The sequence below is a fragment of the Hibiscus syriacus genome, unplaced genomic scaffold, assembly GCF_006381635.1.
Source record: "Hibiscus syriacus cultivar Baekdansim isolate YM2019G1 unplaced genomic scaffold, ASM638163v2 tig00111917_pilon, whole genome shotgun sequence".
Lineage (NCBI taxonomy): Eukaryota > Viridiplantae > Streptophyta > Magnoliopsida > Malvales > Malvaceae > Hibiscus > Hibiscus syriacus.
Window position 1 is genome coordinate 1,051,390 of NW_024063213.1, and position 22,137 is coordinate 1,073,526.

General features: G+C 32.8%; 1 protein-coding gene, 1 long non-coding RNA gene and 2 pseudogenes across 2 annotated transcripts; 3 read left to right on the top strand and 1 right to left on the bottom strand.

The window, feature by feature from the left end:
- The first annotated feature begins 6,721 nt into the window (after window positions 1–6,721).
- Window positions 6,722–8,172, top strand: LOC120172942 (gibberellin 2-beta-dioxygenase-like). The gene is made up of 3 exons (XM_039180264.1): window positions 6,722–7,198; window positions 7,286–7,637; window positions 7,918–8,172. Exons 1-3 carry the CDS (start codon window positions 6,792–6,794, stop codon window positions 8,170–8,172), a joined length of 1,014 nt encoding a protein of 337 aa, XP_039036195.1. The 5' UTR covers window positions 6,722–6,791.
- A 7,072-nt stretch (window positions 8,173–15,244) lies between these two features.
- On the top strand, window positions 15,245–15,970 carry LOC120172908. Its single transcript, XR_005521007.1, has 3 exons — window positions 15,245–15,325; window positions 15,704–15,844; window positions 15,936–15,970. It is a non-coding gene; the product is annotated as an uncharacterized LOC120172908 (long non-coding RNA).
- A 117-nt stretch (window positions 15,971–16,087) lies between these two features.
- Window positions 16,088–19,115, top strand: LOC120172943 (annotated as a pseudogene).
- Window positions 19,116–19,332: 217 nt separating this feature from the next.
- On the bottom strand, window positions 19,333–21,347 carry LOC120172907 (annotated as a pseudogene).
- Between the last annotated feature and the right edge of the window lie 790 nt (window positions 21,348–22,137).

A 22,137-nucleotide genomic window follows, 5' to 3' on the forward strand; every position in this document is an offset into this window, starting at 1 on the left:
GTGAGAAGGTATCCACATAATCAACACCCTCTCTTTGACTATAACCCTTGGCCACCAATCAAGCTTTAAATCTCTCTATAGCACCAGCAGCATTGTACTTAATTCTATAAACCCATTTGCATCCAATAGGAACTTTTCCCTTGGGTAAAGAAACCACTGACCAAGTTTTATTTGTTTCAAGGGCAAAAATTTCATCCTTCATAGCTTTTACCCATTCAGGATGATGAATGGCCTCATGATAGGAGTGGGGCTCAACAGGATGTGAAATGGAGGAAATGAAGGATTTTGTAGCAGCAGGAAGATGAACATAAGAAACAAAATTCGAAATAGGATAGGTAGAAGTTGAAACAGAATTGCAAACAAAATCATTCAACCATTGGGGTTGTTTAGAAACCCTAGTAGACTTCCTAACTAAAACTGGAGCTACTGAATCTATGGAAGGAGCTGACTGTTGTGATGATTGCCCAGTGTCAGTAGAAGAAGCAGCAGATTCAGATGGGAGAGTATGAGTAGTTTGTTGACCAAAAGAAAGAACCAAAAACTCAAATCAGGAATGAAAGGAGTGGAAGGAAAAAAAAGACTCTGTTTGAGTGGGAAAATGAAATGGAAATATATGCTCATAAAAAATAACATCTCGATTAACAAAGAACTTTTCAGAAGTGAGATCGAACAAGAGATACCTTTTTGAGTATTAAAGTATCCCATTAGAACAGAAGGTAAGGCTCTAGGTGCAAATTTATCATTTGGTTTGACATTAGTGGCATAACACAGGCAACCAAAAACTCTAAGAATGGACAAATCAGGGGGTTTGTGATAAACATTTCATAAGGAGTTTTCCATTGTAAAACAGAAGAAGGAAGTCTGTTTATGATAAAACAGGCTGTTAAAACACATTCACCCCAAAATTTAATTGGCACTTTTGATTGAAAACGTAAAGCTCTAGCTACTTCTAAAAGATGCCTATGATTTCTTTATGCAATTCCATTTTGCTATGGAGTTTGAACCATGAACTTTGATGTAAAATACCAAAGTTGAGAAAAAAAGAGTACAATGAGAGTTGAAAAATTTGTACCATTGCCACTTCTAACAATCTTAGTGATAGAAGAAAACTGAGTAGAAGCAAAGGAGATAAATTGTTTAAGGAACAAAACAGCATCATTCTTAACTCTCAAGAGGTAAACCCAAGTCATTCTGGTGCAATCATCAACAATAGTCAGAAAGTATCTATGACCACTATGAGTGAAATCCTATAAGGACCCCATAAGTCTATGTGAATTAATTCAAAAGGTTTTGAGGATCTAGTAAGACTAATAGGAAATGGTAGCCTGGTTTGTTTAGCTAAAGGACAAATATCATAAGAATGGATAGTATTTAAATCAAGTTTATCAAAACATAAGGAGATAATTTGCGCATAGATGAAACAGAAGCATGCCTAAATCTAGCATGCCAAATATCAATTTTATTAGAAATGGAAACAATTGGAACAGAACAAGAAGAAGCAACATGCCCAGAACGAACTAAAGAATCAGGAAACAAACCAGTAGCTCCTTTAGACTAAAAAATATAAAGGCCATTAAATCTTCTACCAATCCCCTTGATCATGCCAGTGCAAAGATCCTGCAAGATGCAAATGTCAGGATAGAAAGAAACAATACAAGCATGATCTTTAGCAAGCCGAGAGACAGAGATCAAATTGTGAGAGAAGCTAGGAACAAACAAGACACTAGAAAGAATTAAATCAGAGGTTAACCTATGAGAACCTATATGTGATACTAGTTCAATTTGGCCATTTGGTAGATGAACATAACGAGGAGAATAGCATGAAACAGAAATTGTAAACCCTTGAAAACAGATAAAATATGGTCAATGGCACCAGTATCAATAATCCACGAATGTACAAGCCATTAGAAGCAGGTAAACCACAATTAACAGTACCTGCAAGATTCACACTGGAATCTGGAGTTGGACTCTTACTTAACAAACTGAGAATTTGATTGTATTGCTCAGTAGTAAACACAGGAACAGTCGAAATAGAAGGAGAAACCACCGATTCAGTTGCAGTCTCTCCATCAGCAGTGTGCACCGAAGTAACTGTCATGGCAGTTTGAGGAGTCTTCTTTCGACTGAACTTGAAATCCGGCGGAAAACCAATAAGGCGATAACAGCGATCACGACTATGGCCTTTGACCTTGCAATATTCACAGGTGCCAGTAAATCGCCTTCTATCACTCCCTTTAGAAATAGCCAAGAACATCACAGAGGATTCGATGGGTGCACTATTCAACTGAATCCGGTGAGACTCCTCCTGAATGATCATTGAATACGCCTGATTAACAGTCTGAAGTGGCTTTATAATGAGAATTTGGCTCCGAATGGCAGAGTAAGTCTCATTAAGACCCATCATAAACTGAAAAAGTCGTTGTTGTGCCACATGATCAGAATTATGTTGTGTAGCCTCACACTCACAGAAAGAATAAGGGACAAGAGCAGTGTACTCGTCCCACAAGAGCTTGAGACGAGTAAAATACACCGAGACTGAAGAGTCACCTTGAATAAGTGTAGCAATCGAACGATGCAGAAAAAAAAACTCTAGAACCGTCAACTTTATCAAACCTCTCTTTGAGATCTCTCCAAACATCCGCTACATTCGAGGCAAAGACGATACCAGCTGACAAATCTTGACTTACAGAGTTCAAGATCCACGAAAGCACAAGAGCATTGCATCGTTCCCACTGAGGTTGCAACGGTTCGTCATAATCCTCTCTTCGACAGGTTCCATCCACGAAACCAAGCTTGTTCTTGGCGAGGAGCGCAAATCGCATTGATCTACTCCAGATAACGTAGTTTTCGTAGCCCGTGAGTTGATGCGAGAGCAATTGGATGCCAGGCGTATCTGAAGGATGCAAAAATAGAGGGTGATTGGATTCGATAGGGAAAGCCATGAACCCTAGCAAGCGATGGGCAAAAAAAGGGCGAATCTGATTTGGGAGAAAGCAATGGAAGCAAAAACGGGCCTCAGTGCTCAACGAAAAATGGGCCACACAGAAGACCCAAAAAACCTGTAAACTGATACCATGTTAAATTTTTGGAATGAATAATACTTCTTAATGAATAAATGTATCAAGTCAATACAAATATATATACAAAATCAGCCTAACTAACTAACTGCTAATTAGTTACAACTTAAAACAGAAACTAACAAACTTTCTACTTCTAACATTAGTGGTACGGGCTGTTTTGATATCGGCTTCTTTCCCTTTAGGGAAAGCGTTTCTTGGGTTCGTTTTGTTTTGATCTTTCTAAAATTATATAATTATATTTCGTCTTCTAAGGTTGTTAAATACGATTGAATCTTAATATTATAAAATTAGAAATCAACACAATGCTAAATTGTATTTTAATTCTTATAAGAAATATAATTCAAGTTCGACACCAATAAGGACTACATTATTCATCATTGAACTTTATTATCTCTTTTACTTTACTCATTATATTTTTAATTTATTTCTTGAACTTTTGAATTGTTCATGTTTTGGTCACTTTGAAGTATTTTATTACTATTTTAATATGACATGATAGTTTTTTATTTAATATAAAAATAATTTAAAATATAGAATTAAACTTAGACGGTGGTCGATGATGAAGAGAAAACACAATGATTATTTTAAATCATTTAAATTTAATAATGATAAAATATTATTTTATTATTTATTTTAAATTATTTTTATATTTGATAATATATAAAATTATCATGTCATAGAATAATAATAATAAAAAATAATTTGTAATGACTAAAACAAGAGCAATTAGAAAGTTCAATGAGTAAATTAAAAAATTAAAAGTACAATGAGTAAAATAAGAGATAGAGAATAAAATTTAGTGATAAATAATGTATTTGACCCACCAAAAAAATAACTTCGCCCCTAATACTATATGGTTATTGTTGTAAAATTCAAACGATAATTGAATCAATCAAATAACTAACTTTTGATTTCATATTAAATAGATTAACTTAATTAAAGTCTCTATTAAATAATAAATAAATAAAATTTCAAAAAAAATAATAAAAATTAAATTGATTAACTTAATAATAATGTACTATTTAATTAATAAATAAACAGAGTTAAAAGAATTATCAAATAATGTTTGTGAGGGTAAAGATGAAGATATCAATAATGGTGAATATGGTGTGTGTTGAAGTTGAAAGTGGTGAAGTTGACGATGGAGCAACGAAGATGGTGGTTTTCTCGAATGAGATTGATGATCATTTGAGTAAAACAAAAGAAAAAAAATTATTAAATGGTCTAAATAATTAAAAGAAGTGTTGTTCCCCCTACCCAAGCAATTATTTCTACATGGTGTATATAATTATTGGTTATTTTTTTAATAGATACTATCTTATAATCATCGAATAATATTAGAAAAAGAAAATAGAAGATTTCACCCTAAGATCATAATTAATTTAGTAATTAAACATATTAGATTTTTTATTTAATATTTTCAATCAATATTACGTGTTAATTTTTGTACTAAGATAAAAAAAATGATAGATGCGCATATTGGATGAATTTATTTTTATTCCAAAATTCAACCACATAACATCAACAACACGTTAACAATACATATAAACCCTACTATACAAAACATGTATGAATAGGGATGGACTGAGGAAGGACATGTAAGATTAGTCGCTCTTTAAAAATTTGAAATTATCATATATTTTAAATTTAATTTTATGTATTCTTATTAAAAATATATTTTTATGTCTAGAATTTTATAAGATCAATTTTAACTCTTAAAATTTTAAAAATTCAAATTTACCTTCTAACATAAAATATATGCGAACACTCATCGACCACTAAATAACTAGCTAGCCCCCTCCCTATACAAAAGGCACTATTAATTAGCACTCTAGAATTAACCTTCAAACTGTTAAATCTCAGTTGAAACGCCTTCTTGATTTGATCAACTAAGCTACCCTCGAAAGAAGCAACCCCCTCAAATGTCTACGATTACTTTTTTCCCGAACAAACACAATATAACAATTTCATACCAATCTGTTGGGATTTGAGGCTTTATTAAATCAATCGAAAAAGTAGTTAAGAGTGGATAAATTGAATTTCTGAAAAATTGGAAATTAAGAAGAAATGATAGGAAAATTGAGGGGTGAATTGACTTTTTGAAAAATTAGAAATTAAGGAGAAATGACAGAAAAATTTATACAATGATTTATAGTAGTTTAACTTCCTTAATGAAATTTTCATCTATTACCTTAGTTTCTGACTAAGGATTTCTAAAAAGTTCTTTAATTTATTCTTTCTTTTTCTAGGCTCAAGAGTAATTTTTACAAATTTCATATATTTTCAATTGCTAAGATAGAACCACCCCTTTTACAAACGATAAAAAATTATGCGAACATGAAAACTTATACAAGGTATGTGTTTACAATTTAAGCTCACTAAAACACTCTATTTACAAGAGAAAATGAAAAATAAGATTGAAAGAGCTTTTCTTTTGATGTGAATTGCTTGGATGGGTGTTGTAGAATTCTTCAAGTGTCATCAACTTGTTTTTATATGTTGAGTTTGTAGCCGTTTCTAGTCGTTGATGATGTTTTGAAACTGTTAGATTCATTAATTTTGAGCATTTCATGCTCACATGTACATTTGGTATAGAGACAGACCATTCCAACGGTAAAAATATAGCCGTTGAATGCTTAGTATCAATACTATTTAAATGAGTATCGATACTCACCTATCAGTATCGATACCAAATTGCACATTGGAATATTATATCGAGACTGATATATTGGTATCGAGACTGATAATGGTTTTTGACAAATTTCAAGTGCTTTGAGTTTTAAAAAATATTTATAAAATATAAAACCATTCAATAACACTTATGATTATTTTTTATACTTAAAACGTTTTAAAAAATAATTTGTGACAAATTATTTATATAAAATTAAAATTTTAACAGCTTTAAAACATTTAAATAATTATGTTATATCAAAATCAAATGTCATAGTCCAAGCAAAACAGATAACAAAGATATTCCTTTTTTAACTTTTGACATGTCAAGAGAAACTCATTGCCCCAACCAAAGACTCTGAAGTGATGACATAATCTCATAACACCAACTCAAAAGAGATGATATATTTTAGGTATATATTATAGTTAAAAATATTTGAAGCGTCAAAAATGAAAAATATAACCTATTTTAAATACATAAACAAATTTTAATTACTTATTATTACTTTTAAACATCCAAACATAACTATTGAAATTCGAATAAATTAACTTATCTATTGGATATCTAAATGCAGTAAAACTATGTATAAAAGAGTCTAAAATTAAATTAAAAAGTAAAAATAAAGTTGACGTGAATGGAAGTATTCGAATTAAATCTATTATACGCATAAATAGAAAATATGTAAATTTATCGTTTATAAACATATAACAGATCAAATGAAAAATATCTAAATATTAATTCCACAATCAACTACCGTCTAATTAATGCATGTTTTTTAGAAATGAAAAGTCATGGTTTCGATTTCCATTTCTTTTATTAGAAAAAATAAAAGGAAATTGCATTATGATTTCTTTTCCTCGAAAGCATAAATTGCCAAGGATACAACACAATGCTAAATGTCTCCACTCTATATAGTCAGTAACGGCACTCCCATTTTTTCGCATTTAAGAACCTTCACTTTCCTCCTACAACCCCTCCATTCTCATCTCTCTCTGCTTTTCTTTCTATATTTTCCTCTGTTTTCTCTCCAAGCAAACACCATGGTCGTTCACTCGCAATCCACATCATTAGACCATTGTTCTCTGATCAAAACATGCAAGCCGACCACCAGTGTTTTCAATGGAATCCCAGTGGTAAACCTGCGAGACCCCGAAGCGAAGACACTCATAGTCAAAGCTTGCGAGGAATACGGTTTCTTCAAGCTGGTCAATCATGGCGTCCCGATGGAATTCATCACCAGATTGGAAACCGAAGCTCTCAGGTTCTTTAATTTACCCCAGTCCGACAAAGACAGAGCCGGCCCTCCCGACCCTTTCGGCTATGGCTGCAAAATGATCGGCTCCAATGGCGATATGGGATGGATTGAATATCTCCTCCTCAACACCAACCCTCAAATCACTTCCCACAAAACGCACACCGTTTTCCGAGAAAACCCCGAAATTTTCCGGTAATCTAACGCTAAATACCAGTTTTGAAGATTGTTCAATCTGCAGATACACTAAAATTTTGACCTTGTCTTTCTTTTTTGATGAAGCAGCTCAGCCGTGGATGACTATATCGAGGCGGTGAAGAGAATGACATTCGAAGTGGTGGAATTAATGGCGGATGGTTTGAAGATAGAGCCAAGGGATGCGTTGAGTAGGCCGTTGAGAGATGAGAAGAGTGACTCGTGTTTCAGGCTGAACCATTATCCGCCATGCCCGGAGCTTCAAGCATTGAGTGGTAGGAATTTGATAGGGTTCGGGGAGCATACAGACCCGCAGATTATATCTGTACTGAGATCCAACAACACATCAGGTCTGCAAATCTGCCTGAAAGATAAGACTTGGGTTTCAGTCCCACCCGATCACACCTCTTTTTTCATCAATGTTGGCGATGCCTTGCAGGTATACACTATATGTATATATATATAGCCGTGTTAAAAATTATCTTGTAACTTAATATGGTAAGTTCACATGCTGCTTGCATGCATGTTACCTGGCTGTGATACATATATAACTTTATATTAATAACATAAATATTTCATAAATGGTGAACACAAATAAAATTTTAAAGTAGATATCATAAAATAGACAACTAACATGTCCACATTAAGCAACACCTCAGTTTATTACCATATAATGCCAACCATATATGGGTGTGGACTGATTTTTGGGAGTGTTGCAGGTGATGACAAATGGGAAGCTTAGAAGTGTGAGGCATAGGGTATTGGCAGACTCCATGAACTCAAGGCTTTCAATGATCTATTTCGGAGGACCACCTTTGAATGAAAAGATAGTGCCTTTAGCCTCAGTAATGGCAGATGGAGAAGAGAGCTTATACAAGGAGTTCACTTGGTGGGAATACAAGACATCTGCCTACAAATCAAGGTTGGGTGATTATAGGCTTGGCCTGCTTGAGAAAGGATCTTCAGGCCTATGATTTTCTAGCTTTATGGTGGTCTACTATCAAAATTCACCCCTTTTTTCAGCTAAAAAGTGTAGGGCTTCTGCCATAGGTGGAAATGACATAGGTTGTTCCTTTCCCTTTTCATGACCTTTTCCCATTGTGCTGGATTTTCAATATAAACAATAATCCCTCTTCCCATTATGATGTTACTCCAAAAATAGATTTATCTATCCTGCTATGGGTGCAGATTTAATCTAGCCTCTTTAATTTACTCCAAAAGAAATTATCAATTTTAATCTCTTTTACTACTTAAACTTTTAATTTTTTCAAAATCATACATAAAATTTAGTTTTTGTTTCTTTTAGTGCAACCGTTTAAAATTTGACGTTAAGTTTTGAAAAAGTTAAAAATTTAAGTACTAAAATGGACCAAAATTGATAGTTTAGGTATTAAACGTGTTAAGTTTTTAACGACGAGATATTAAAATGAAACAAAAACTAAATGTTAGGCATAATTTTGAAAAAATCGTAATATCATATTACTAATTCGAAGTACTGTTTTAATACAAATAAATAATCTAATTCCGAAATATATAATTATAATTACAAATTAAGAAATTCTATCGACCAAATAATTATATTTTATAAAGTAAACTCTCTTTAAATTTTATTTAAAAATCATTAAATGATTTTAGCAATAAAAGAGATTATTATTCTTTTAAAAAATTCTGAGTTCAAGTAGTTGTATATATATATATATATATATATATAGTGTATGATGTGTTGTTAATAACAAAACTCTAATAACTAAAAACTACACATCATTGTTGTAGGATCAAATATGGGTTCAACCGCTAAAAACGCACCAATAAAAGAACGAAACGCAGTAGAGTTCCATTAAAGCTGTGGGGTAGCAAATCCGACCGTAAAAAAAATAATTTCAAAGGATCGGGGGGACCGAACGAGATTCAAAGCAGATACCCAAAATAAATGAAAATAAAAGATAGAAGAATAATAGGTGCTGTGGTCCTTTAGAACAGTCTTTTTCCGTTTGGTAAGGAAACAATAAGCTGGCCCTTCATAGTTGAGTAGGATGTTCACAAGTGTCGCAGTTGCACTGAGTCCCAATTCCTATGAACATGGCTGTAAACTTCACATAAGATCTTTGAATATTTCAATGACCAATATAGTTGAAAAATGACCTTGAATTGTTGATATTTGTTATTTTCTTCAATAAAAGTCGACGTTTTTAAGTTAAAAAAGAACTAAATAAGTTACGATGATAATCATTTATTAATATAAAATTATCAAATAATTATAAGTCAGGCTAGGTTATATGAAGAAGCTTTTGAGCATGCATGTGTGTTTTTATTAGAGGCAATGGCTTTGATTTTATCCACCTGAACCTTCTATTGGTTACAAGATGAATCCCAACAAAACATTTGAGGATCATCAAAGAACATATAAGTGGCAAGAAACATCATCTTTTGGTTTTTGGTGACTCATACTGTTCAACAACAGGGACTACATCTTGGGGGATCAATGCAGCCAACTCTAAACCAAATGCAACCAGCCATTCCAAGATTGATAGGTACATCTCTAAACCAACAGTGTCAGAGGAATCCTTAGGTGCTGCAGAACTGAGTTTACAAATAGAATCAGCATCAGAATTGATCATGTGTTTGAATATCAAGCAATGTATTTTAATATAAAAAAGGGTAAACAATACCATTGACCGCTCAACTATTTAGTCATTTTACTTTTACCACCGATCTTTCAGTTTTGTCAATCAGACCACTAAACTATTTAATTGTTCTCAATTAAGCCACTTACCGTTAACCGATAAGGTGACGTGGCGGTTAAATATTTTGGTATAGTCACACATTTGATCCCTGTTATTTGCATATTCTCTCAATTTAGTCCTATTTTTAGTAATTAAAATAAATTTAATCTTCCAATTGAATGATGCCACGTGTCATTGGTGCCATGTATCATGCCACATGTCACTGGTGCCATGTATCATGCCATGTGTCACCATTCGATTGGAGGACTAACTTTATTTTAATTTATTAAAAGTAGGACTAAATTGATAGAATATGTAAATAACAAGAATCAAATATGTGATTATACTAAAATATTTAACCGCCACATCACCTAATCGATTAACTGTTAACGGCAAGTGACTTGATTGAGAATAATTAAATATTTTAGTGGTCTGATTGACAAAATTAAAAGATCAATGGTAACGACAAGTGACTTGTTTTTCCTTGTGGAATTTTACCCGGAAAAATCAATTTACTGAACAAAAAAATCTATTTACTAAAAACAAATGTGAATCGTTTCTTATTCCTTCATTTCTTTCTGTGTATTTCATCATTTTTATCCATGTAATTTGAACTTTTGGTCTCTATAAATGTAACTTTTTTTGTCTTTGTAGTCGATTTTCCCTCGAGTTAAATAATTTCCTCCCTTTAGTTAACTTTTTTTTTGGTTAAATTCAACTCTTGGTTATTTTCTCCGCAAATGATCCTGTTATTTATGATTATTTGGCACCCATATCTACCTCCTATCATTAATCAAATTTTTTTTATATTTGGTGATGTGATTTTGTATAGGAAATATTTGCATGATAAAAGAAGAGAAGCACTCCTAATTGAGATTACAGATTAAGATTTGAGGTTAATTTTCAATCTCTATAGTATTTGTTACCTACTTGTTTAAATGCTTGTTTTGATGCTATATGCATCACATCATTGTATTGTCATTTGTCTCTAATATGTACACCAAATTACATTTTCTTGTCTCATGTAGAACTAACGATATTACATTATGTGTTGTTTGATATGTATTATTATAAGTAATAATGGATTGGAATGTTATCCGAGCACAATGATTATTGGAAATGTTAGTGTTTTTGCTTCAAAATTTTTAAGAGGAAATTTTTAATTATGTTATATACTACTTATATGGCACCAAGGAAAAAAAAGAACAATGAAGAAAGTGAAAGCGGGGGGAAAGATGTAAGTAGGGCTAGTTGGTCAAAAGAAAATATACACATATTTTGTGATTTGTGTATTCAATATGCTGAAAGAAGTAAGGGAAAAAGTGGTGTTACGATCTCACAAAGAGTGCCATGGAAGATGATAGAGTTGCAATTTCAAAAAAGAGAAGGCTAAGCTTAAGAACAAGTGGAATTGGATAAAGAATAGATAGTCTTTGGAAAGCCTTGAAAGGAAAGGAAACGGGATTAGGTTGGGGTCCTGAAAATGGAACAATAAGCGCTAGTGAGGAGTGGTGGACGAAGAAAATTGAGGTTAGTATATTTATCTACACTTGTTTAAATTCTTAGAATTGATTTTATTTATTTTGCTTTATAGGAAAACACACATTTTAAAGCATTTCAAGATGAAGGGATTGAATCCGAACTGAAAAATAAGATAGAACAAATGTTCGGGGTTTCAGTTGCACAAGGGGTTCTTAAGTTTACTCCTGCTGAGCATGAAAAGAAAATAGAAAATATATGTCACTTCTCCTTTAAATTATAACATTGATAGTGTTGTTTCTGATTATGATGACGTGTGGAGTGAAAGTAATGTCGTAAATCATACTCAAGTTAATATGAAATGACAAGAAATTTGTAGTGATTCTAGCTCAATTCCTTCATCTTTTCCCAATTTTAATGAACAAGAAGTTGAAAGAAGAGGAAGCAGATGAGCCTCTGAAAATGATGTTTTTGGAAGTATTAGAGTCCTAAGGTTGAATCTTCTAGGAGAATTGGAGGATCAACACTATTAATGGAGAAACTCGATTCTATGATTCAAGTTGTTACTGAAAGGAGCATAAAGATATGAAGTTAATGAATGTTGAAGCACGTTCAGCAAGAAGTTGAGCGTATGAGTACTAAATAAATGACAAAAGTACGTGATGACATCACTATGAGTTTAATGACTGTTAGACAATTATATCATGTTTCTTAAATATTCCTATTTGTTTGTAATTATTTGGATATGACCTCTGATAGGAAAGTATGGAAACTTAAGACCAGGGTAGTGGAGTAGTGCGGTTCACAGCCATAGGGTGTAACATCTCTGTCTTCTTTTTAATGTCTTTGTAGTACTTTCCATGACTTCTACTGTATACATGTTTCTGTCATTGAAATGTATGAAGGCTTAGAACTAGGGTATCGGAGTAGTGTTACCTTAGTTTAAGAATTAACTCATTTGAATTTATTCCTTCTCGTAGCTTGCTATTATTGACTTCTGTGTATCATTTCTATTCATGTTTCCTCTTTTTAAATTTAGCTGGGTCTTACATTTTCAGTCTATATGCAGAGATTTCTATGTAGGGAATTATTTGCAGGGAATTATTTACAATGATTACTCCCCATTATAGACGCACATATCAAGACTGCATATGAAGACTGTTCATCTATGTATTTATTTATTTATTTATACACGTATTTGCATCTTATCTTTATTTTTAATTTTCTGACTGCAGGAGTCTTCCACGGAAGCTGCTCTCAACTTGGCGTTGGGGTCAGCCTACTACCCTACCTCCCCCTTATCCCATTGCATATGAAATCAGGGTTTTGTTGTTGTTGTTGTTGTATTTGGATATGTATCTCTTTCTTGAATATTTATATAGTCTAAATTTATTTTCAATGAACTTGTGTAAAATGAATTTTATGCAACGCCTAATGATGCATTAGTGATTTTTTTATTATTCTATTTTTAGTTGTAGATTCACAAATATATTTTAGTTAAAAAAATATAGCAAAATATGAAAGTAAAAAAATGTAATGTTGATATTTTATACAAGGTTAATAATATGTATCAATCTCACAATGTTAATATTTGTAAATATTAAGTTTAAAAATATATTCAAAATGTTAAAAAATATTCACTAATTTTCTTAAGGAATTTTTAATTCCTTGTCAAAATCATTTTATCCGAATAATTTCACCCAAATAAAGACTAAAGTATTATAAAACATATATGTACTTAACAACTAAATATATATATCCTTATTTATTATTTTACCATATCAACTATTAGTTAAATTTTATCAAACACTTCTATATAAACAATTAATCAAATCAATTTATCAAATTAACTAACCAAATCAGTTGATCAAATCAACTACTGAAATCAGTATCAACTATTTAATATCAATTGTTTGCCAAACACCCTCGTAATTTACTCTAACAAAATGAAAAGATAATAACACCCTTAAAATAATATCTGTTACACTTTATAAATAAGAATATTTTTGTAAATTTCTAACAGAACGGGTTAAAACTTTCTATATTAATACAAATTATTATAGAGGCTTTTGGTAGTATGTTCGAATTGCTAAAAAAACTAGTAGCTTTATTTAGTATATAAAATATATATATACATTATTTTATTATTTTTCTATGCAATTCTATCAACTTTACTATAATCTTGTGGTCGTGGGATCAAGTCTCACGATAGACAATTCATAATTTTGAGTGTTGGAGATCTTTCACGGAAACTACTCTCAATCTGGCGTTGGGGGCAGTCTACTATCCTGCTCCCCTCACCTAATTACATATGTGAATAGGATTAGCTAATTATTATTAATTTAGTATTAATAATTACACGAGCCTCTAAAAATTAACAAGTAAAATTATTATTTTTAAATAACAACTAGGCCTGTAAATGAACTGAACGTTCAGCGAACCGTTCGTGAACCGTGCGGCGGGAAGTTCGTTTATGTGCGTTTATTTATTAAATGAACGAACATGAACAATATTTTTTGTTCGTTTAATTAAATGAACGAACATGAACATAGGTCTCGTTCGTTCATTTACGTTCGTGAACGTTCGATTATGTTCGTTCGGTTATGTTTGTTTATGTTCGTTCGATTATGTTCGTTTATGTTCATTCATTTATGTTTAACTCAATCTTCTTAAATCAATTTTGGTGACCAATTTGTAAGTATCTTAAAAATATTAATTAATCTGATATTCTGATGACCAACTCCATAATTAACCCAATTTTATTTGGAGATTAAATCCAATATGTTAACCTGTGAGGCACATCGCACCTATATTCATTTCCCCCTTTTTCCCCAAACCCTAGTATTTACTAGAGAGTGGAGACGATCGCTGAAAGCTTCAAAACAAGTTATATTATAGTGCAATATGAAGTTTTACAGGTATGTTTTCATCTCTTTCTCTGTTTTATTTGGCTTAATAGTTGATATGTAAAGTTATTGCAGGTATCTTCACATTTAAAACTCAAGAAAACATCATACTTCTTTCTATAAATAGATGGGAAGATAAAGGTAACAATCGGAAGTATATGAACATCAATAAAGAGAAAAATATATAGAATTTGCCAGAAAACAAAACAAAGGTTTCTATGCAATTTCTGAAAAGAGTGTAATAGCGAAAAATGATTGTTCATATGTAATCATGGACCACTAAGATAAATGTTATAGCGTTAAATTAAAGTTGTGTGAATCATTTAATATCTTTAAAAGATCGATTAAAATATTTAATATCTTCAAACATTTCATCACTGCTAATAAACTCTTACGCTATTTATCACTGTAGATTTGGTTATTTGCATTGTCGACTATTTTTCATGAAAGAACAATGGAAGGTAGGGTCTCCAACGTTTATGTTCGTTTATGTTCGTGTTCATTTATGTTCGTGTTCGTTTATGTTCGTGTTCGTTTATGTTCGTTTATTTATTAAATGAACGAACATGAACATATTATATTCCTTAATAAACGAACATGAACAAAAAAAAATTTTGTTCGTTTATGTTCGTGTCCGTTTATGTTCGTCTATTTATTAAATGAACGAACATGAACATACCTCCGTTCATGTGCGTTCGATTCGTTTACAGGCCTAATAACAACCTACCAATTTTTCTCTTATAATAAAATTTAGTCCAAAATGAGAAACATGACAGCTAATGTATAATATAAGTTCCCCAAATATATAATTATTGAACTTGTTTTAAAAGCACGCGCTCTGTGCAGCCTGTTCTTCTGCACTCCACGCTGCACACTCTTTAGTAGTTTATCAACTCAAGAGAAAAAAAGATCTGAGGAAATTTTCTCGCAAATCTCTCATTTTCTCTCCAAAGGAAAACACCTTCATTTTAAGTCAAACAATGGCCGACGAATCTTCTCTCTCTCGCTGGTCCTTTCTGGTACTCGCTCTCTCCCTTTGGTTTTTCTCTTTTGTTCGCCCGATACTGTTAGCAAAGAAAGCTAAAAGACTTCCAAAATTCGTTGTGTTTGTGCGTGTGTGTGTGTTTTTGTCATTTCGTTTCGCTAAACTGACCTACATGAAGTTTACTTGACTTACTTCGATTGACTTTAAAATTTAAGCTCATTTATTTATCTTAAACTGCATTGGATTTAATGATTTGTTGTTCTTTCGTTTTGTTTATGCTCTTTGGATTTGTGAACTGTGATCTATCTGTATGAAGCGATGTTAAGAAGAGAAAGGGAAAAATGTTTAACACTGATTATGGAGACATAATATGATTTATTTATTGGATTTTGAAATGTTTTATGATGCGTAGTTTGGGTGGAGGAGATTAACTGAGCCACAGGACGATCAAGCTGCTGATGCGACCGTCTCCAATGTCACTGTGACCTCAAATGGAAATCATTCTGCTAAGAACTCGTCTGATATGGCTATTTACGAGCAGTACCAAAAGCAGGTATATTTTTTAGCCTTTCAAATCCTTTTTTAACAATTTTTTTGTATTTCTTGATTGTAATGATTTATTATTGTTGTTGTTTCGTCTTCAGAATACGAACCAGGTGCTTTCCAATGGTGTGGTGTCAAACGGATTTGATTCAAGACTGTATGTTCATTACTCATTCTGATTTGCTACTCAATAGATTTGTTTATTTCAACTTGCTTTTATATATATAATTCTCAACATTGATTACTCGGATTAATGTTCTTGTGTTTGAAGTTGAATCCTAATGGTTACGGAGAAAGAATATTGAATTCTCCAGTTCTTTATAAAATGATGATTTTGATGTTTCCTTTTCCTTTATATGTATAGGCAAAGGCCTCTTCTTCCTGATTTTGAAACTGCAGAAATGCGTGCCTTAGGGGAGAGTTTGAGCAGATAACCAGTATCTTCACTGGCGATAGAAACGAAGTTTTAGCTATCGGTCTATTGTTTAACATTATAGCTTGAAGTTTTCTCTAGTACATATCATCTTACATAATCCTCTTTTAGGGACATTGTTCGTGGGAGTCCTGATGTGAAGTGGGAAAACATCAAGGGATTAGAGAACGCCAAACGATTGCTTAAGAAGCAGTTGTTATGCCAATAAAATATCCCAAGTAAGTATTTCTGTGCCCAGATCATGGATTCTGTGCACAGTCTGCGACCAGTCTTTTTACTTGAAAATGATTGTGGGGTGTACACATTTTTTTCACTTGACTGCTAGCTTATGTTTCTGAATCTACAATAATCTGGCATTTCTTGAAATTTTTGTCAGTGTTGTAATGGAACTGACTCTTGTGCAGTTTTCCCTAAAACTAAAGTTTCATTTTATCGTATGAAGTGAATAAAGTGGGCCATGTGTTTACTTGACCGAGTATAGATTTTTCATGTGAAAATTAGAAAGTAGAGATGGTATGTATATATGTCCTGCATACCAATTCCAGGATCCTACATTTGGCACTGAACTTTATAGAACTAGAAAGGGAAGCAACTTCAGTTCTCTACAATGTTATCAAGCTGATAAGATTCCAAAGCAACTACTCTCAACAGTGCATGGGATATGTTTGTCAAACACTCTTTTATTTTCCTATCTTGGTTGAAAAGAAAAGCAGATTTGTGATTTGTGGGAGCTTAAATCTTCTATAAGTTAGTTCTTTTAAAAGTGGACGGAGTATATTACAAAGAGATTCGAACGTTCCTTCAAAATGATATAGATGTTTATAATATCTGTTCATCTGCTGCTTCCCTCTCCCATACTTAAAAGTTGAGATCAATGGAAATATTGTGTAAAGCACCATGGGGGGCTTATGTTTTGCGAATTTGGTTTTGTAAATGTCGGTGAAGCATTCAATAATATGTTATGGACTTTGAAGCTTTCATTTCAAAACTGATATGATTCGCTGTAGGTACTTTACGGGTCTTCTTTAACCATGGAAGGGTATTCTCCTTTTTGGCCCCCCGGGGACGGGAAAGGTCTGTATTTTCCTCAATTGTTTCCATCAAATAGATGTTTTATACAAGCCATCTTCATAATGCAGTAGATATGCAAGATATTTGGTTAATATGAAATAAAAAACCGTATCTTTCATGATCATTTTGTAAACTTAGATTGACAGTGGGTCACAATTTCTTCAGCATTGAAAAAGAATTATGCTTCTGCGTATATTGTTCGCTATATCGTAGTAGTGTGTATTGATGCTAGCTTCTATTGGAACACCATTTTGGTTGCAGACAATGCTAGCAAAGGCTGTTGCAACAGAATGCAAGACGACATTTTTCAATATTTCAGCATCATCTGTAGTCAGCAAATGGCGTGGTATGTTAAGCATGTGATTTCCAAGATCTTATTGGTCCTAGGCATGAAACTTATGAAGTCTCTAAAATGGAGAACGGCAAGATATTATTCTAATCAATAGTAATTTCATCTTTGACTGGGATCATTTTATATTCTGTTCCGTTCGCATCTCTTACTTAGCAGCAGAAGAAAAAACATCACTGATAAAATTCTTTGATAAGCTTATTTAAGATAACGGCATCAATCCTCTATGAAAAAGAGATCTTGATGTCAATATGAATCAAAGGACCTGTCTGAACACCACCATAGAGGTTCTTAGAAATATCACTCGGTTATCTAACAACGGGGTTTATAACATTTCAGGTGATTCTGAGAAGTTAATAAAATACTATTCGACCTTGCTAGGCACCATGCCCCGTCTACAATATTTCTTGACGAGATTGATGCCATCATAAGTCAGCGTGGCGGCGAAGGGAACAGTGAGCATGAAGCAAGTAGGCGATTGAAGACTGAGCTACTTATACAGGTGATATTTGTTTCTCAAGATGCGTCCTATCACGTGACAATTTATAGTTCATGCATATTATTTAGATACATTCTTCACTGATTTATTAGTTAAATATCTTACACTCTAGAATCAGATGATATAACCCATCAGGAGAATAAACTACAAGCATTTTATATATCAACTGTACTTTCTCCAAAAATTGATATGTATATTAAATCACAGATGGATGGTTTGACGCGGTCAGATGAACTCGTGTTTGTTTTGGCAGCAACAAACCTGCCTTGGGAATTGGATGCAGCCATGCTCCGTCGTCTGGAGAAGCGTGTATCCATCGACTGTCTATGAACCGGTTAGGCTTTTCTACGTGTTATTTCTCTCGCTTGATATTAAGATTGCTAGCATCATTTACCCAAATAACCCAAAAATCATTACGAACTGCAAGCAATGTCATCCTTTAACCACGTTGAAAAAATATCCTTGTTCCCCTCCCAGAACCAGAAGCGAGAATGTTTGAAACACCTCTACCTGGAGACAATGGTGAGGAGGGTCTTCCTTATGATACGTTAGTGGAAAGATCAGATGGTTATCCGGGTTCAGATATTCGATTAGTCTGCAAAGAAGCTGCCATGCAACCATTGAGATGTTTAATGAGAGATCTTGAGAATAGCTCAGAAGCAGTGTCCGACCATGGTATGCATCTTATACCGAACTACAATTCTCTATAAACAAAGATGGATCGAAGAAACAAAGAGATCTTTGATTTCATTTATAATGAACAACTCAACAGCTAGTTTTCGATTTGCAGAGCTGCCAAAGGATGGGTCAATTACCCCCGATGATATAGAGGCTGCTTTGAAGAACACGAGACCATCTGCTCGTTTATATGTTCATCGTTATGAGAAGTTCAATGCAGACTATGGCAGTCAAATACTCGAATGATGACAGCTATGCAGACCATGGCAATCAAATAATTTAATGATGGCTTCTAGCCACCATGGATGTCACTCTAATTGTTAGTTGCAATTTTCCAGATTTTCTAATCAAGTTCCTCAGGTTTCTTATCGATGCCTAGTTAGAGTGAGTTTTGTTTATGGAACCTAGAATATTTTCACAAATAAAACGTCAAGAAACACTAGTTTAAACATGGAGAAAGTATCAACTATTTCCAAATTTCAATGATTCTTCACACCAAGATAAAAAAAATATCCAGAAACAAGTTTCCTGCAACTTCAAGATGACAAGATACCACAAAAAGTATGGAAAAGACCATTGTGCTAAAAACCACCCCAAAAATACCCATTTCCATACGGAATTCAACGAAAACCCTTCAAAGAATCACCAGTCCTGCCAGATCTTGCATCAGTTCATGCTTTGGCAATTGTTCTTTTCATATCCTCATCCCCTTCCTCGTACATATTCTGCAATTTACACAAACCGGCAGTAATTTAGACATTGGAAATTTGTCAATAAAACACATGCCATGAATAAATCATGGAATAAACTTTACCTTCATTAAATCCATGATTCCGGCCATGGGATCTCGCTTGTTATCCAAATTTGGCTTCAGCTGTGTGAAAAAGAAAAATATTATTAGTGTAGTTTAGTGGCAAAAAAACATGGAAAGTAATCTTACGATAATCTAGGAAATTACCTTGTCCTCCTTGTAGTGTAGATCAGACTAGTTGCCTTTAGAAGCTTTGAACAATGTGATGATGACTCTTGTGGGCTTAACTATCACCTTGCACTTCTCTAGTTCGATTTCCTTGTTCAATTTTGGGATAGCACACCTATAGGATTTGCCTTTAACGTTAACATCAAAAGACGTCGGCTTGAAATCTGCCTGGATTTTCTCCTGTTCGACTCCTTCCAAAGAGACATATATCTGTTGTACAAACACAGGATCAGCAAAAAAAGAAAAAGAAAAAAACAAAAAGGCTGAGAATGCAATGATAATACAAAATAATTACTGCAATCACAATTTTGAAGAGAAATCTAAGAAGCTGCTAAGGGTGTTAATTGTTATCAATACGAGCTCAAGAGAATCAAAGCTCAATGTAGTTTCAGTTTTAAACTTCAAATTTGTTTTAAAATAACAATTCCATTCACTTAGGATGTATTACATCTTTTTATGGTGTCAAGAATTTAATAAGTTGATATCTCTACTTGAATTTGTCTGAATTTGACCTTTGTACTGTATTAAAACTGAAAACCGAGAAGTTAATTTCATTTCTTGCTAAACACATGATCTAGAACTACCGATTTTTACTAATTAGTTGCATATAAATTGTTAAACTATCGAGTTTAGCTAATCCGTGCAGATAAATTACTGAACTACTACTAATCTTCATATTATATTAACTTCTCAGTTTTCATAAACTAGGATGACCAAATTCCAACAAATTAAATCAAAGTGACAAACTTCTCAAATTTCGTAAAATAGAAGATGAAATTAATAACCAGACCAAGGTTTTGGGTTCAATAAGTCAAATGGATAATTTGTCTTTTCAGGTTGCAACGTTGGGGATTTGATATTTTACACTGCCGATGAAAATGTTCTAAATCTTTAAGAACATCGAAATTTCTTACCTTGACTTTATCGTTATCTTGATCCCAACTGAACGAGGCGAGTGTAACGTAACTCAGTACTGGGTTAACTGTGGAGCCTTTGCTGAGGTTGCAACGGGATTTGGAATTTGTGGATCAGCAGCAGGAGAAGCTCCATTTGCATCCTCTTTCAATGTCTGCAACAGAAGAACTCAATAAACAGCCAAGGAAAAAAAAATGCCAAACACCATTGAATACGAAATCTTCTACACTGCGAAAGCGATCCCCCATGAAGTGCCTCTAAGAAAAACCCAGAAACTAGAAATGATCAGAATATCTAAACTAGATTCAATATGAAGAATCGAATCAAAATAACACGACCACATAATATTCAAAACATCTCAATATCCAAGAAGAAGAAGGGGCCCCCCTTCTTCAAGTTGGGAATCTCAGAGGAAATAAAAGATAAAATACGTGGCCTCTTAGCGATGCATTGAAGTTGCTTAAGCTCCTCCAAATCTTGCGCCAATTCTTCTGCCATTCTTTTTCCAAATCACTTGCTATTTGCTTTTCGGGTTTTAAACTCTTTTTATCGGAAGGATTTAGAGCAGTATGCGGGGGTGCCTTTTTGAAACGAAATATAAGGTACTGGAACCTTCCAGTTAAGTTTAGGAATTTGTTAATGGTTAAACTACACATATAGTCACTGGAATTTGTGTAAATATATTTTAACCTCTGTAAATATTTATAAAAAGAAAATTTTCGTAGTGGGTGCCTGTACACCACGTTATCTGACGTAGGAAGGAGAAAACCATCAATCCTCATCAACATTAACTAAGTTTACACTGTGATAAGTATGGATTGAGGGGAAGGCAGAGAAAACCATCAATCCTCATCAACATGAAATAAGAAATAGGTTAGAAATAATAATATTTTTATTAATAAAATAGGTTATGTTTAAGAATGTCATGATTTATTTAAAAATATATTATGATCTGAAATGTTAATATTTTTATTAATAAAATAATTGTGCTTAAAATGTTATCAAATTTTAAGCTAATGAAGCTTTAGATTTTCCTACGATAAAAAATAAGTTTAAAAACTAAAAATGTTATGAATATATATAAGAAATAAGATTGCACCTAAGAATGTCATTGTTCACTAATAAATAGGTTGCGATCTGGAATATTAATAATTTTATTAATAAAACAGTTACACCCAAAAATGTCTTGGTTCACTAAAAAAATATGTTGTGATCCATTATGTAATGTTAATCTTTTTTTAATAAAATAGGTTGCGTCCAAGAATATTTTGATTCATTATGAAATAGGTTGTGATATACTATGTTAATATTTTTATTAAAAAATAGGTTTCATTAAAAAAATAAAAAATTTAAATATCGATACTTAATTTTTTTTGGAT

Coding starts and splice junctions, on each gene's coding strand:
- LOC120172942 (XM_039180264.1), top strand. CDS start 6,792: ATGGTCGTTCACTCGCAATCCACATCATTAGACCATTGTTCTCTGATC. Junction 7,199..7,285: donor GAAAACCCCGAAATTTTCCG/GTAATCTAACGC, acceptor TTTTTGATGAAG/CAGCTCAGCCGTGGATGACT. Junction 7,638..7,917: donor ATGTTGGCGATGCCTTGCAG/GTATACACTATA, acceptor GGAGTGTTGCAG/GTGATGACAAATGGGAAGCT.